This window comes from Populus trichocarpa, chromosome 1 (genome assembly GCF_000002775.5).
Source record: "Populus trichocarpa isolate Nisqually-1 chromosome 1, P.trichocarpa_v4.1, whole genome shotgun sequence".
Classification (NCBI taxonomy): domain Eukaryota; kingdom Viridiplantae; phylum Streptophyta; class Magnoliopsida; order Malpighiales; family Salicaceae; genus Populus; species Populus trichocarpa.
This window is the reverse complement of record NC_037285.2, coordinates 38,077,060-38,093,847: the sequence shown is the minus strand read 5'-3', so window position 1 is coordinate 38,093,847 and position 16,788 is coordinate 38,077,060. Positions and strand designations below refer to the sequence as shown.

The window sequence follows — 16,788 nt, the reverse complement described above, 5'->3', positions numbered from 1 at the left end:
GGAATAGTCAGGCCTACATCTTTTTTTCCTTGTAACCCATGTTGTTATGATGCAACAAAAATATCCTCATTAACCCCCTCTAATACCGTAAATTTATTATATTTATTACCCTAATACACCTCCTTCAATTTCGCTCCTTACTGTTTTTTTGGTTTCCTAACTTTGGTAACTGTTAGCCAATCACCGTCAATTTTGCTTTCAATACCTGGATGCACAACCTGAACTATGGAGCCGTTACTACTATTCATATCTCCTCTAGCTGCTGTTGCCCTAAGCTCATCAACCACCATCCCCTCGGCTGACACACTATGTGATGACAAAACTTTGCAATCTCTCCCTAAATGCCCATAGCAGCCACAATTGCTGCAAATTAAATGTAAACCCTCATACTCCACCTTATACCAATTATCTTTGATCCATAATTTTTCCAATACGAGTTGATCAAGATCAATTTCAATGCAAATACAAGCAAAACACCCTCGTTCAACATTTAGTGTATGCAGGTCAACCTTAATAGGTTTGCCTATAGTCGAAGCCATGGCCATGAGGAAACTCTCATTATAAAACACAAGATTAAGGCTTGGAATCCTTACCCATACCATTGCTCTATTGATTTTTTTCTGTGGAAGATACAAACTCTGGTGACCAATTACGTACTGCAAGGTAATGGTCAAAAAGAATCGAAGGCCCTGCATTAAATACTTTCGCTCTATCATCTGCAAGATCAAATTTGACCATGAAAAAACCATTGCCAACGTCCATAAGCTCAAAACCTCCGTTCAATTTCCAGAACCCTTTCAATCTCATTCTTAACTGATAGTAACCAATGTTCTTACCAAGAAGTTTAATGATCACATAGTCATACCAAGGGCAGCACAACTCTTGAAAGACTGAATCATCAATATAGATCTTTGGTAATAAACGATTCCCATTATCATGCTCAATACGGACAATCGGTGGTAATCAAATTAACCCTTTCTCTCATAGACGGAGGAGTTTGATTACCTAGCACCTTATCTCTGAAAGAGACTCTCCCTTGTCTTAATGAAGATCCAAATCCATTCACTATATCAGGTGGTTTTGTGGGAAGCGATCTCACCCCAGCCAAGGTATCTGCGGACTCCATGTTCATTCTCTCCTTACGAGACCCAAGCAAGAGAGTTCTCTTAATTCATCAAGTTTAAATTGTGATTTTAAATACTATCATAAATTGCTTGTAGATAAACATGAAGTAACTAGTAACATTATATTAATTATTTTGTGGTATTTATTTTATAAAAAAAATAAATACAAGAGAGAAAAAAAGAAAGTAAAATCCATTACCAATAAAAAAAAGATTACCAATAAAAAAAGACACTCATTTATTTTTTTTAAGTAAAATTTAAAAAATAATTAATAAAATACCACTAATTATTTATCATACACCATAAAATATCTCAATGCTCTCCCTGGTTTTTTTTTTTTTTTCAAAACTTAAAGGAAAAAAATGGCAAATGTTGATGGGAGGAGGTACTGTCGAGGGTGAAGAGGCGGTGGTGATGCATTGCAATGGCTGGCGGGGAGAGTGAAAATTGCAAAGGAGTGAAATCAAATGGAGGGCTGAGATTAGAGTTTAACATCTGCATGATCTTCGTCATCCTCGGTACGTAATCATAACATTACTAAACTTGGTGTTAATGTTTTACATGAACATGACCTGATCAATTCATTGTGAGCAACGATAAATTCATAAATAAATAGTAATAATAATCAGAAAGTTAAACATCTCCAAGGTAACGCTCTTCCTTCCTAGTAAAAGCCGCCAACATTTTCTGTCTCTTCCTTCTCCGACTCCGAGTTCTAAGTCTTGCTCACCACGTTTGCAATTCTCTCTTTCGTTCTCTCTCCCACTAACTCCTTTTCTATCTATATATAGCTTTGCAGCCACGGATTTCCCCACTAGCCAAAACAACAAGAATAAAGGGGTCTTCCTCTCCCCTTTTGTTTATTGGCGAGCGAAGCACCAAAAACCTCTCAAAACACTAAAACACCTCTCTCTCTCTCCAAAAAAAAAAAAAAAAAAAACGAAAAACATCTCAAAACGATGCATCTCTTTGATTCGACAAACACTGCTACTGCTCTCCTGAACAATCTTTTAAATTCATCTTCCAGCTTAATGGATTCAGCTACTTATTTTCTCCTTAAACCCATTTTCCTACGTGGCTTTACTGCTTCATTGCACCTTGTTTTGTTACTTGCTCTGTTTGTCTCCTTTGTGCTTAAAAAGCTCAGGGTGGGTGATGGTGTTCAAGGTTCTAAAGAGAGGTTTAGCAATAACAAGAGGTTTTTTTTCTACAAACAGACTCTCTTCTGTTCTTTAGGTGTTTCATCGCTTAATCTTGTCCTGTCTTTAGTCAGCTACTTCTATTGGTATACAAATGGTTGGTCTGATGATAAACTAGTGACCCTTTTAGATTTTGTGCTTACTGCACTGTCTTGGGCTGCACTTTCAGTTTATCTTCACACCCAACTCTTCAATTCAGGTGAAACAAAGTTCCCTTTTTTGTTGAGAGTCTGGTGGGCTCTTTTTTTCTCAATTTCTTGTTATTGTCTTGTTGTAGATTTTCTTGTTTTTCACAAACATGGGTCCTTTGAGATACAGTATTTAGTATCTGATTTAGTCTCTGTTTTCACTGCCTTTTTTCTCTGTTATGTGGGGTTTTTGAGAAATGAGTGTCAAGATACTCTTCTTGAACAACCCCTTTTGAATGGTGATTCTAGTTCAATTAATGGTTTAGAGTCAAGTAAGTCCAGAGGAGGTGATAGTTTGACCCCTTATGCAAATGCTGGCCTTTTCAGTATTCTTACCTTCTCTTGGATGGGTTCTCTGATTGCTTTTGGCAATAAGAAAACTCTAGACCTTGAAGATGTTCCTCAACTTCATAGTGTTGATAGTGTAGTTGGAGCATTCTCAGTTTTTAAAAATAAGCTTGAGTCAGATAGTGGTGCTGCTAGTAGAGTTACGGCTTTCAAGCTCCTCAAGGCATTGCTCTTGTCTGCTTGGAAAGAAATTCTATTGACAGCTTTGTTGGCAATAATATACACCTCAGCTTCTTATGTTGGTCCTTACCTTATTGATTCTTTTGTTCAATGCCTTGATGGGCGAGGAGAATACAAAAATCAGGGATATATTTTAGCTTCGACCTTTTTTGTTGCCAAGGTTGTAGAGTGCCTCTCACAGAGGCACTGGTTCTTTAGGTTGCAGCAAATTGGAATTAGGCTCCGTGCTGTAGCAACCACGATGATTTACAACAAGGCTTTAACCCTTTCCAGTCAGTCAAAGCAGGGCCAGACTAGTGGGGAAATCATCAACATCATGACGGTTGATGCAGAGAGAATTAGTGATTTTAGTTGGTACATGCATGATCCGTGGTTGGTCATCTTGCAAGTTGGTTTGGCCTTGCTGATACTGTACAAAAATCTGGGGCTTGCAACAGTTTCTACTTTTGTTGCAACAATAGTTGTCATGTTGTTAAACTATCCACTGGGGAGATTGCAAGAGCATTTTCAAGACAAGTTAATGGAATCAAAAGATAAAAGAATGAAGGCTACCACTGAGATTTTAAGGAATATGAGGATTCTCAAGTTGCAGGGGTGGGAAATGAAGTTTTTGTCTAAGATTCTTGATCTTAGGCAAGTAGAGACAGGATGGTTGAAGAAATATGTTTATAATTCAGCAATGATCAGTTTTGTCTTCTGGGGGGCTCCTAGTTTGGTGGCTGTGGCCACTTTTGGTACTTGCATGCTTATCGGAACCCCTCTTGAATCAGGGAAGATCTTATCTGCACTTGCAACATTCAGGATTCTTCAAGAGCCAATCTATAATCTTCCTGATACGGTTTCTATGATAGTTCAGACCAAGGTTTCCCTGGACAGAATTGCATCTTTCATTAGTCTTGATGACTTGAAGAATGATGTGTTAGAGAAGCTTCCAATAGGTAGTTCTGATACGGCAGTTGAGATCGTGGATGGGAATTTCTCTTGGGACGTTTCTTCGCCTAGTGCAACATTGAAAAATATAGACTTCCAAGTGTTCCATGGCATGAGAGTTGCTGTTTGCGGAACAGTTGGTTCAGGCAAGTCAAGCTTACTTTCCTGCATTTTGGGTGAAGTACCCCAAATCTCAGGGACTCTCAAGATATGTGGGACAAAAGCCTACGTTGCCCAGTCACCTTGGATACAGAGTGGCAAGATTGAAGAGAACATATTGTTTGGTAAGGATATGGACAGAGAGAGATACGAAAGGGTACTGGAGGCATGTTCCCTGAAGAAGGACCTTGAAATTCTGTCATTTGGTGATCAAACAGTTATTGGTGAGAGGGGAATCAATTTAAGCGGTGGACAGAAGCAAAGAATTCAGATAGCACGGGCTCTGTACCAAGACGCTGATATCTATCTTTTCGATGACCCTTTCAGTGCTGTGGATGCTCATACAGGATCTCATTTATTTAAGGTGAAATTTCTCATCTTTCTTAATACAATTGTTTGTAGTGACTGTTAACTTTTGTTTGTAGTTTCTGTGGGAAAAAAAAAATTACTAATCCAACTAGTTAAACCACCCGTTGTTCTGTTTTGCATTTTGATTGTTGCCCTCTTTTTTCCTCTCTTACATCAATTTCTCTTAAGAATATTTTTGCTTAATTTTGCCTAACAGGAAGCTTTGCTTGGGCTTTTGAATTCGAAAACTGTTATTTACGTTACTCATCAAGTCGAGTTCTTACCTGCTGCTGATCTAATTTTGGTGAGTATGCACATTTCTTTTCTTCATTGTATCTGGATTATCATTTCGCCTGATGGAATATTTTGATTCAACTTGTGCCTTCCGGTTAGGTCATGAAAGATGGAAGGATCACACAAGCTGGAAAATATGATGACATTCTCAATTCAGGATCTGATTTCATGGAACTTGTTGGTGCACACAAGGCAGCTTTATCAGCATTTGATTCCAAACAAGCAGAATCGGCTTCTGAAAATGAAAGTGCCGGGAAGGAAAACAGTAGCGGGGATAGGATTTTGCAAAAAGAAGGAAATAAGGATTCTCAAAATGGTAAAGAAGATGTGGTAGCTGGGCCAAAAGCACAGCTCATTCAAGAAGAAGAGAGAGAGAAAGGTAGTGTTGGGTTTCCTATCTACTGGAAGTTTATCACAACAGCATATGGTGGAGCTCTTGTGCCCTTCATATTATTGGCACAGATTCTCTTTCAGATCCTTCAAATTGGTAGCAATTATTGGATGGCATGGGCAACTCCTGTGTCAAAGGATATGAAACCTGTTGTCAGTGGATATACTCTAATAATGGTCTATGTATGTCTGGCTATCGGAAGTTCATTTTGCATCCTCGCTAGAGCTACACTTCTTGTAACAGCAGGGTACAAAACTGCAACTCTACTCTTTAATAAAATGCATCTGTGCATTTTTCGTGCCCCCATGTCCTTTTTCGACTCAACTCCTAGTGGAAGAATCCTAAACAGAGTATGTAATTTCTGTATGTCTCATCAGGCTCTTTAATTTGCTGATAAAAATTGACTCAAAAGAAAGATACCAAGTTCACTGGTTTCACTTTATGTACTATTTCTTCTCGTACAGGCTTCTACTGATCAAAGTGCGGTTGAAACACAAATTCCATATCAAGTTGGAGCACTTGCCTTCTCATCTATTCAACTTCTGGGAATCATTGCAGTTATGTCTCAGGTGGCTTGGCAAGTTTTTATCGTTTTCATCCCTGTCATTGCTGCCTGCATCTGGTATCAGGTGATGTCTCCAGACTCTTTATATGTATCAAGTTCTACCTCAGTGCACACCATTTGTGCGTTTATCATCTCTTAATTGGCCTTTTTCTTTCTCCCATGATTTTGAACGGAAATGAAATTTTATAAGATAAAGTTCAACGGCATGCAAGTAGATGCAGCCACTGCTTCAAATCTTTGTTGTTTAACATTCAGGAACAGAGGATTTCTAACATGTTTCATAATTCATGCAGCGATATTATATACCTTCAGCAAGAGAACTTTCAAGGTTGGTTGGGGTATGCAAAGCTCCAGTTATCCAACATTTTTCTGAAACAATTTCAGGAGCAGCAACTATCAGGAGCTTTGATCAACAATCAAGATTCCAAGAAACAAATATGATAGTAACAGATGCATATTCTCGGCCCAAATTTCATGCTGCTGCTGCAATGGAATGGCTTTGCTTCCGCCTTGATATGTTCTCTTCTATTACGTTTGCTTTCTCTTTGGTTTTCTTAGTCTCTTTTCCAAAGGGAATTGATCCAGGTATGTAGTTCATTTCTTGTATATCGTTTTTTTTTCCCTTCCGAGAATTGACAATTAATTGCTAAACCTGAAATAAACCTTCTCCCTTTTCCTTTCTTTTTCTAAAGCCATTGCGGGCTTAGCAGTGACATATGGACTCAACCTGAACATGTTACAAGCTTGGGTAATATGGAATTTATGCAATTGTGAGAACAAAATCATATCAGTAGAGAGAATTCTTCAGTACATGTCCATTCCTAGTGAGCCTCCTCTCATAATAGAAGCAAGCAGGCCAAACCGTTCTTGGCCATCACATGGTGAAGTTGAAATTAATAATCTGCAGGTAATTTTAGCTGCTTTTCTCCAATGATTTCTCCAATTGCTATGTGCTAATTGTTACTAATGATTGAGGTGTTATGCAGGTCCGGTATGCCCCACATATGCCACTTGTTCTGCGTGGTCTCACTTGCACTTTCCCAGGAGGTATGAAAACTGGTATTGTAGGGAGGACAGGCAGTGGCAAATCGACTCTCATACAGACTCTTTTCCGTATTGTTGAACCTGCTGCTGGTCGCATTATGATTGATGATATTGATATCTCATTGATTGGACTGCATGACTTGAGGTCAAGACTAAGCATTATTCCTCAGGATCCAACCATGTTTGAAGGGACTGTACGAAGCAATCTGGACCCCCTTGAAGAGTACACGGATGAACAGATTTGGGAGGTAAACATAATTATTTACACATGTATGCATATGTGTGTTCTTAGAATCGATATGCAATGCTTTTAGAAATGGTAATTGAAGGATGCCACACATGCTCACTTGAGTTCTTAATGGTTCTAGGCTCTGGATAAGTGCCAACTAGGAGATGAAGTTAGAAAGAAGGAAAGGAAGTTAGACTCCACAGGTTTGTATTTCTCACTAGTCACTGCTATTCAATCTTTGTGCATATCTTCTTAAAGTTGAAAATGACATTTACTTACATTGGAAATGGTCATGTGGTGCTGCAGTGATCGAGAATGGAGAGAACTGGAGTATGGGTCAGAGGCAGCTAGTATGTCTTGGGCGTGTGCTACTGAAGAAAAGTAAGGTGTTGGTCCTTGACGAAGCTACTGCCTCAGTTGACACGTCTACCGATAATCTAATTCAGCAAACTTTAAGGCAGCACTTCTCCGATTGTACTGTTATAACCATCGCACATCGGATAACTTCTGTTCTTGATAGTGACATGGTTTTGCTTTTGAGTAATGGTGAGTAAGGAAACATGATGTAACAGCAGGTAGAAGTTCTGGTGATGGTAAAGTTTCTAAAGCATTTGCTATCATGTTGCAGGGCTCATTGAGGAATATGATTCTCCAGCAAGATTGTTAGAGAACAAATCTTCGTCATTTGCACAACTTGTTGCAGAGTACAGAGTCAGGTCAGATACCGGTTTTGAGAAATTTAACTGAACTAAATGATATGGCTGCTGCTGAAATGAATTATCATGTGTTTATGTTTTCTCGACGACGACGACAACTGAGGCATCATCACGACCATCTGAATCGTGTCCTATCAGGAACTGTAGTTTTGGTAACCAAGACAGTTATAGTTAGTGTATTTCACGCAAGAAGTTTTGCTTCTAATGACATTATATATATATATATATATGTTGACGTTGTTGTAGTTTGTGAATTGTGAGCTTTACTCTGCTTACAGCAAAGGCTTGCATGTATTCTGGCTCAAGTTAAATCAATTTTTGGTGTAGATTTTTCTGCCACCTTGAATTTAAGAGTATACTTGGCTGAAATGCCTCTGAATTTATAGGTAATAGATCATCCAAGCTTTGAAAGAAAAGAAAGGCTAAGTAAATATATAAAAAACCAAGTAAGATATGGCACTAAAAACCTCAATTTTCCTTCGCTCATTTTAGATCATCATGCAAAATTGTTCTAGCCCCTTCTCCCCAACAGACCACATATGGATTTGGGATGGTTTCTTGGCAGGTAATTTCAATAATGACAGCAAAAAACTGGTTCCACACACTGGACCAGATTTGACAGCATTGTGTGTTTCACTTCTTTGAGCTTGGAACCACCTCAACCTGCCATAAAAGGAAAGCTGCCTTCTCTTCAAATGCCTTTCCATTGCTAGCTTTTGTGGTTATTCTTCGAAAAAAATAAGTTTTTTAAAAATATATTTTTAGTTGCTGCTAGTTAAAAATTCATGTTGAATATAAAAGTAATTAAATGATGTTAAATTAAAATTGTTATTGAAAATATTATTAATAATAAAATAACTAAAAAAAATATGTAATAATTTCATAAGTTTGAATTATATAAGAAGTAAGTGATTATTAATACATAATAAATATAACAAGTTCCTATTTTACATGAGATCATTCTAATTTGTAAAGGTCATTAGTTTTTATCATTTTATAATCTAATTATGACTGTTTAAATAGAGCAAGTACAAGACCATTAACTTGATTCTCCCTCGCCACCTCTAACATTTAAAAAAGAAACGAAAATGTTATCCACTCATGGAATTCGAAGTTTGCCATGCACAAATCAAAATGCCTTTAATTACTATTTAGAAAAAAGATTACTTGAATTAATTTACAAAAATTAAAGAGAATATTAAAAAATCTCCAAATAAAATTGACTAATATTAAATAGTGAATTTAATATTATTTTTATATTAAAAAATCATGTGCAATTCTTAACTATGACTTGTCAGAGAGGAAAAAACTCTCTAACCCATCAGTGAAAAATATTTTTGATTCGTCAAAGGGCTAGGATATCTCTAATTTAATAGAGAAAAATATCTATGATTTGTTAGAAGGTAAGGATATCTTTGACTCAACAAAAGAAAATATATTTAATTCATGGTCAAATCACGGAGTCTTAGGTTTCTGGAAACAGAAGACCTTGAGCTTGATGTTTGACGAAGCCCAATGATGGTGAGTTCAGTAGCTCGCCAGATTCACAGGTGAGTGAGCTCATCTCTTGTTCGGGTTCAAGGGCAATGGATTTGTTAGCTTGCTATATTCACATGTGATGAGGCTCAACTCTTGGCCGAGTGTAAGAATAGTGAATCTAATAGCTCATCAGATCCATAGTTTAATGAGCTCAACTCTTGGTCGGGCCCAAGGGTGTTGGGCTATCGCCTGCTCTTTGGTTCTTTCACAAGTAAAAAAGGTGAAAAAACATTGATTCATCACTTAGCTTCTTGTTTGGGAATGTGACCCAAACAGAGATTGGCTGAAATTTTAATTTTTTTTGTTTAAAATTATTTTTTTATGTCTTTAAATTATTTTGATGTACTAATATCAAAAATAAATTTTAAAAAATAAAAAAATATATTATTTTAATATATTTATTAAAAAAATATTTTAAAAAATAATTTTTACCGTAATATCACATGCACCCCCTTTTGATCAACTGAGTCTTTAACTAAATTAGTGGATGAATTTCCTATTTTAAACCTATAGTTTGCGTTTAACATCGAATCAATCAGTGGATTTGGCAAGTTATACTTGGAATGATCGCCGGGTCGAAAATATCTCCCATCATCCTATCCTCTTCTCAGTCACCTCAGCTTTTAGATTGAATCCAAAAAAGAAAGATCAAAAGGTCAAACACGAACTTAGAAAATCCTAGATTTGTTGTCGCTGCCCTGAAACAAGGACCCAGAAACGGACAATTTGAATTCGGATAATCACTCACCCACCCACCCATTCTCTTACAGCCACCTGCTAGTGCGTTGAAAGGCTTTTAATTTTACAAAAGCTTCCCTGTAATTTTCAGCCCCCATTTCCCATCCTTATTATTATGGTTGAATATATATATATATATATAACTTTATTATTTTTAAATGCTCCTTATCGATATAGAAAATATGTACCTGAGAAAAGTTTTTTGTAATCATATGATTTTAAATTTTGAATTAAATAATTAACCATACGTGCTTTATATATATATATATGAGAGAGAGTACTGAATAGTATGAGAATTTTAGGACCTCATTAATTTTTCTCAAGGACAAAATCAATACTGCTATTGATACGTTAAACTTTTTCATCACATGAATTAGGAAATGATGTCTTTCAGTCAACGAATAAAACATGCACCTCTTTGATTCAACAAAGCTTGGTCTCTTTTCCAGTCTTTCAAACTCATCCTCTTTAATGTATTCAGGTGCTAGTTTTCTCCTTAATCCCATTTTCCTGCGTGGGTTTTCTGGTTCATTGCACCTAGTTTTGTTACTTGCCTTAGTCGTCTCATATGCGTGGAAGAAACTCATGAGGGGTGATGGTGGTGAGGGTTCTGGAGAGAGGTTTAGGAACAACAAGAGGTTTCTGTGTTCTAAGCAAACTCTTTTATGTTGTTTAGGTGTTTCAGTGTTTAATCTTTTCTTGTGTTTGCTGAGCTACTTTTATTGGTATAAAAATGGATGGTCTGATGATAAACTAGTGAACCTTTTTGATTCAGTGCTTAGAACATTCTCTTGGGGTGCACTTTCTGTCTATTTGTATACCCTTAATTCAGGTGAGAAAAGGTTCTCATTTTTATTGAGAGTTTGGTGGGTTTTTTATTTCTCAATTTCTTGTTATTGTCTTGTTGTAGATTTTCTTTTTTATCACAAACATGAGTCCTCAGAGGTACGGTATTTAGTATCTGATATAGTCTCTGTGTTCACTGCTTTGTTTCTTTGTTATGTTGGGTTCTTGAGACATGAGACTAAGGATAGCCTTCTCGAGCAACCCTTTATGAATGTTGATATTTCTAGCGACACAAGTAATACTCCTACTTTGGAATCAAATAAGTCAAGGGGGGGTGATGCTGTGACGACTTATGCAAATGCTGGTCCTTTCAGTATTCTTACCTTCTACTGGATGAATTCTCTAATTGCTTTTGGCAATAAGAAGACTTTGGACCTTGAGGATGTTCCTCAACTAGACAGTCTTGATAGTGTGTTTAGAGGATTCCCAGCTTTTAGAAATAAGCTCGAGTCACATAATGGTGCTTCTAGTAGAGTTACCCCTTTCAAGCTCGCCAAGACATTGTTCTTGTCAGCTTGGAAGGAAATTCTATGGACAGCTTTGTTGGCAATAATATACACCTCAGCTTCCTATGTTGGTCCATACCTTATCGACGCTTTTGTTCAATGCCTTGATGGACGAGGAGAATACAAAAATCAGGGATATATTTTAGCTTCAACCTTTTTCGTTGCAAAGCTTGTAGAGTGCATCTCACAGAGGCACTGGTTCTTTAGGTTGCAACAAATAGGATTTAGGCACCGTGCAGTAACAACCACAATGATTTACAACAAAGGTTTGACCCTCTCCAATCAGTCAAAGCAGGGCCAAACTAGTGGTGAAATCATCAATATCATGACTGTTGATGCAGACAGAATTGGTGAGTTTAGTTGGTACATGCACGATCCATGGTTGATCCTATTGCAAGTTGGTTTGGCCTTATTGATACTGTACCAAAATTTGGGGCTTGCATCAGTTGCTGCTTTTGTTGCAACAATAGTTGTCATGTTGATAAACTATCCTCTGGGTAGATTACAAGAAACGTTTCAAGACAAGTTAATGGACTCAAAAGATAAAAGAATGAGGGCAACCACAGAGATTTTAAGGAATATGAGAATTCTTAAGCTTCAGGGGTGGGAAATGAAGTTTCTGTCTAAGATTCTTGAACTCAGAGACGTAGAGACAGGATGGTTGAAGAAATATGTTTATAATTCGGCAATGGTCATGTCTGTCTTCTGGCTAGCTCCTACTCTTGTGGCTGTGGCCACTTTTGGTGCTTGTATGCTTATAGGCATCCCACTTGAATCAGGGAAAATCTTATCTGCACTTGCAACTTTCAGGGTCCTTCAAATGCCAATCTATAGTCTTCCTGATACACTTTCTATGACAGTTCAGACCAAGGTTTCTCTTGACCGAATTGCCTCTTTCCTTTGTCTGGATGACTTGCAGACTGATGTTTTGGAGATGCAACCAATTGGAACCTCTGATACAGCAATTGAGATTGCTGATGGAAATTTCTCCTGGGATTTGTCTTCACCTAGTGCAACATTAAAGGATGTTAACGTCAGAGTGCTCCATGGCATGAGAGTTGCCGTTTGCGGAACAGTTGGTTCAGGCAAGTCAAGCTTACTTTCCTGCGTTTTGGGGGAACTGCACAAGATCTCAGGGACTCTCAAGTTATGTGGGACAAAGGCCTATGTTGCCCAGTCTGCCTGGATACAGAGTGGCAAGATTGAAGAGAACATATTGTTTGGTAAGGAGATGGACAGAGAAAGATATGAAAGGATACTGGAGGCATGTTCCCTGAAGAAGGACCTTGAAATTATGTCATTTGGTGATCAAACAGTTATTGGTGAGAGGGGAATCAACTTAAGCGGTGGTCAGAAGCAGAGAATTCAGATAGCACGGGCTCTGTACCAAGACGCTGATATCTATCTATTTGATGACCCTTTCAGTGCTGTGGATGCTCATACAGGATCTCATTTATTTAAGGTGAAACATGTCATCTTTATAGACATTTATATGATGACCTTCACTTTCGATTCCTGCAGAAAAGATCACTAATCGAACCACCCTTTATTTAATTTTGCAGTTTTCTTCATGCCTAGTCTTAACAAATGCATTTCTCATAAACTATATTTGTTTAATTTTGGATGACAGGAAGTTTTACTTGGTCTTTTGAGTTCTAAAACAGTTATTTATGTTACTCATCAAGTTGAATTCTTACCTGCGGCTGATCTTATCTTGGTGAGCAATACGCATTTGTTTTCTTCATTGCATGTCGGTTTATCATCTCATCTAGTGCATTATTTGATTCAAGTTGTACCTTCTGGTTAGGTAATGAAAGATGGAAAGATTGCACAAGCGGGTAAATATGATGACATTCTCTGTTCAGGATCTGACTTTATGGAACTTGTAGGTGCCCACGAGGCAGCTTTATCAGTGCTTGATTCCAAGCAGAAAGGACCGGCATCAGATACTGATGGGATTGTGCAGAAACAAGGAAAAAACGATTATGAAAATGGTAAATCAGATAAGGTAGCTGAGCCAAAAGCACAGATCATTCAAGAAGAAGAAAGAGAGACGGGTAGTGTTGGATTTCCTATCTACTGGAACTATATCACAACAGCATATGGAGGAGGTCTTGTGCCCTTTATATTATTGGCACAGATTCTCTTTCAGGTCCTTCAAATTAGTAGCAACTACTGGATGGCATGGGCAGCTCCTGTGTCAAAGGATGTTAAACCTGTTGTCAGTGGATCTACATTAATAATCGTCTATGTCTTGTTCGCTATTGGAAGTTCGATTTGCATTTTAGCTAGAGCCACGCTTCATGCAACAGCAGGGTACAAAACTGCAACTCTACTCTTCAATAAAATGCATCTGTGCATATTTCGTGCTCCCATGTCCTTTTTCGATGCTACCCCTAGTGGACGAATTATAAATAGAGTAAGCAATTTCTATAGGTCTGATGCTCTAAAAATCCAATCTCTTCAAAAATAAGATACCAATTTCATTAGTTTCACTTTATTGATGTCTTTCCTCTCATATAGGTTTCTACGGATCAAAGTGCAGTTGAAAATCGAATTCCATATCTAATTGGGGCACTTGCCTTCTCAGTTATCCAGCTTCTAGGAATCATTGCAGTGATGTCACAGGTAGCATGGCAAGTTTTTATCGTTTTCATCCCTGTGATTGCTGCCTGCATCTGGTATCAGGTAATCCTTGTGATTATCAGAGTTAGTTTGGAATGACTTGAAAATGAAATTTGATTTTGAGTTATAGTTCAGAAGTTGTTTTTCATAGATGAGTTATGATAAAAATGAGTGAAGTCAGAAGATAGGAAATGACTTTAAAGTAATTATTAGCAATTAGATGTAACCCCCGTTTTATTAATTATGACTAAGAGGAGATATAATGCATTTCCATAATGCACGCAGAGATATTACATATCTTCTGCAAGAGAGCTTTCACGTTTGGTTGGAGTATGCAAAGCTCCAGTTATACAACATTTTGCTGAAACAATTTCGGGAGCAACAACTATCAGGAGCTTCGATCAGCAATCAAGATTCCAAGAAACAAATATGAAAGTTACAGATGCGTATTCTCGGCCCAAATTTCACATTGCTGGTGCAAGGGAGTGGCTTTGCTTCCGCCTGGATATGTTCTCTTCTGTTACTTTTGCTTTCTCTTTGGCTTTCTTAGTCTCCTTCCGAAGCAATATTGATCCAGGTATGTAGTTCATGTCTGATATCTACTCTTTATTTTCTTGAACATTAACATGTAGGTGCTAAGCCAAAAACATACCCTTTTCCTTTTGTTTTCCCATTTCTAAAGCCATTGCAGGCTTGGCTGTGACATATGGACTCAACCTAAACATGTTACAAGCTTCAGTGATATGGAATTTATGTGATTGTGAGAACAAAATCATATCTGTAGAGAGAATTATTCAATACATGTCTATTCCTAGTGAGCCGCCTCTTTTAGTAGAAGCAAACAGGCCAGGCCGTTCTTGGCCATCCCATGGTGAAGTTGATATCAACAATCTGCAGGTAACTTTAGTTTCTTCCATTGATTGCTCCAATTCATAGCTATTTGTGTTATTATTAAATACTGTATGATACAGGTCCGTTATGCTCCACAACTGCCACTTGTGCTACGCGGTATTACATGCACCTTTCCAGGGGGAAAGAAAACTGGTATTGTAGGGAGAACAGGCAGTGGAAAATCAACTCTCATACAGACTCTTTTTCGTATTGTCAAACCTGCTGCTGGTCAGATTATGATTGATGGACTTGATATCTCATCGATTGGACTGCATGATTTAAGGTCAAGACTAAGCATTATTCCTCAGGATCCAACCATGTTTGAAGGGACTATACGAAGTAATCTGGACCCACTTGAAGAGCACACTGATGAACTGATCTGGGAGGTGTGTTGTTTCTATCATGTTTGTCCATAAGAGAAGAGGGGTGCGTGTGTGTAGAATATATAGTAATATACAAGTGTGAGTATGAGTTTGTGTGTTTCCTTTGAATTGATTTGCAATGTTTCTAGGATTGGTCATTGATGGATGACACACATGCTAACTTGAGTTCTTTTATGGTTCTAGGCTCTTGACAAGTGCCAACTTGGAGACGAAGTTAGGAAGAAAGAAAGAAAGCTAGACTCCACAGGTTTTTCTTTCTTGCCAGCGACCACTATACAATTTTCATGCATAGCTTCTTGAACTGATAATGCAATGGAATTTACTTACATTGCAAATGATCATCCGATGTTGTAGTCAACGAGAACGGAGAGAACTGGAGTATGGGTCAGAGGCAGCTAGTTTGTCTTGGGCGTGTGCTACTCAAGAAAAGTAAGGTGTTAGTCCTTGATGAAGCTACTGCTTCGGTTGACACATCCACCGATAATCTTATCCAGCAAACCCTCAGGCAACACTTCTCTGACTGTACAGTTATAACCATTGCACATCGGATAACTTCTGTTCTTGACAGTGACATGGTTTTGCTTCTGAGTCACGGTGCGTATTGAAACGTTAGAGATGTAACATTCCCTAGAACTCACGTTGATGCTCAATTTTCTTTATTATCTGCGATCATGCATGTTGCAGGGCTCGTTATGGAATATGATTCTCCAACAAGATTGTTAGAAAACAAGTCATCATCTTTCGCACAACTTGTTGCAGAGTACACAATCAGGTCAAATGCCAATTGATTATGTTAAATCCAATATGTTCAGGAATAGAGTTTTTTTTTGAGTGTTTTGATAGTGGATAATCATACAACAATATTCTTTCTTTTTGAATGGATAGAATAGATAGTTTGTGGTAAAAATGTCAGTTCCTGCAAAACAATTTCTTTTGTGGGGTTTAGAGACCTCTCGATGATTAAGTCAATGACTTTTTAATAAGAAATTGTAAAAAATAAAAAACTAAACATTAAATTCTAGGAACCAGAGTGTATTTTCTTGGTTTTTTGTATGATAAATGCTCTGAGAATGTATGATAAGAGAATAGAAAATGTGAATCATGTACCTAGATGGTTTAGAAGATATTTATATTCTCTTAACATTGTCGTTTTGTTAAAAAGATGAAGGAAAACTTTGATGAAAAGAAGTATCTCTTACACAACATTAATGTTAATGAAAATAACTATTATATCAACATTAATGTTAATTGGAACATGACAATATCTTAAAAGAATTTTATATATTCAAGGGTATAGAGAAATGACTATCCTAAATTTTTAGAATCATAAAAATAATCTTGTGACTCAATATAAAGCCTGTAAAACTATCAATTCCATATCAATGTAGTCCTAAAATGATTCCAAATCCTAGGGTATTGAGTCAGGCATTTTATCAGGCCTACATGTACTTGGGCTCAACGCATAACTAAACTCAGGAGTGTTTGTTCCGACATCTTGCCAAACTCATATATACTTGGACTCAGCACGTAGCTAAACCTAAGAGG

At 37.4% G+C, this 16,788-nt stretch overlaps 2 protein-coding genes across 4 annotated transcripts; both read left to right on the top strand.

Annotated features, from left to right (window-relative positions):
* Positions 1-1,809: 1,809 nt before the first annotated feature.
* Positions 1,810-8,066, top strand: LOC7485090 (ABC transporter C family member 3-like). Its single transcript, XM_002300326.4, has 10 exons — positions 1,810-4,492; positions 4,694-4,780; positions 4,870-5,511; positions 5,626-5,790; positions 6,020-6,311; positions 6,419-6,633; positions 6,713-7,018; positions 7,139-7,202; positions 7,306-7,545; positions 7,628-8,066. The coding sequence occupies exons 1-10, from the start codon at positions 2,084-2,086 to the stop codon at positions 7,744-7,746; spliced, it is 4,539 nt and encodes a 1,512-aa protein (XP_002300362.3). The 5' UTR covers positions 1,810-2,083; the 3' UTR covers positions 7,747-8,066.
* Positions 8,067-10,281: 2,215 nt separating this feature from the next.
* Positions 10,282-16,303, top strand: LOC18095369 (ABC transporter C family member 3). 3 transcript variants are annotated; one of them, XM_024601467.2, is made up of 11 exons: positions 10,283-10,473; positions 10,768-12,806; positions 12,975-13,061; positions 13,152-13,763; positions 13,868-14,032; positions 14,255-14,546; positions 14,652-14,866; positions 14,941-15,246; positions 15,427-15,490; positions 15,598-15,837; positions 15,928-16,303. In XM_024601467.2, the coding sequence occupies exons 1-11, from the start codon at positions 10,401-10,403 to the stop codon at positions 16,029-16,031; spliced, it is 4,197 nt and encodes a 1,398-aa protein (XP_024457235.2). In that variant the 5' UTR covers positions 10,283-10,400; the 3' UTR covers positions 16,032-16,303. The 3 variants fall into 3 exon arrangements, with proteins under 3 accessions (XP_006369995.3, XP_024457235.2, XP_052305905.1); XM_052449945.1 differs by lacking the exon at positions 10,283-10,473 and having other exon boundaries at positions 10,808-10,824; positions 11,009-12,806; XM_006369933.3 differs by having other exon boundaries at positions 10,282-12,806.
* Positions 16,304-16,788: the final 485 nt, after the last annotated feature.

Bases quoted from the DNA above. Each gene is read 5' to 3' on its own strand.
- LOC18095369 (XM_006369933.3), top strand. From the start codon at position 10,401: ATGCACCTCTTTGATTCAACAAAGCTTGGTCTCTTTTCCAGTCTTTCA. The intron at 12,807-12,974 runs GTGAAACATGTC...TTTGGATGACAG, and splicing joins CAGGATCTCATTTATTTAAG to GAAGTTTTACTTGGTCTTTT. The intron at 15,838-15,927 runs GTGCGTATTGAA...TGCATGTTGCAG, and splicing joins GGTTTTGCTTCTGAGTCACG to GGCTCGTTATGGAATATGAT.
- LOC7485090 (XM_002300326.4), top strand. From the start codon at position 2,084: ATGCATCTCTTTGATTCGACAAACACTGCTACTGCTCTCCTGAACAAT. The intron at 4,781-4,869 runs GTGAGTATGCAC...CCTTCCGGTTAG, and splicing joins CTGCTGCTGATCTAATTTTG to GTCATGAAAGATGGAAGGAT. The intron at 6,312-6,418 runs GTATGTAGTTCA...CTTTTTCTAAAG, and splicing joins TCCAAAGGGAATTGATCCAG to CCATTGCGGGCTTAGCAGTG.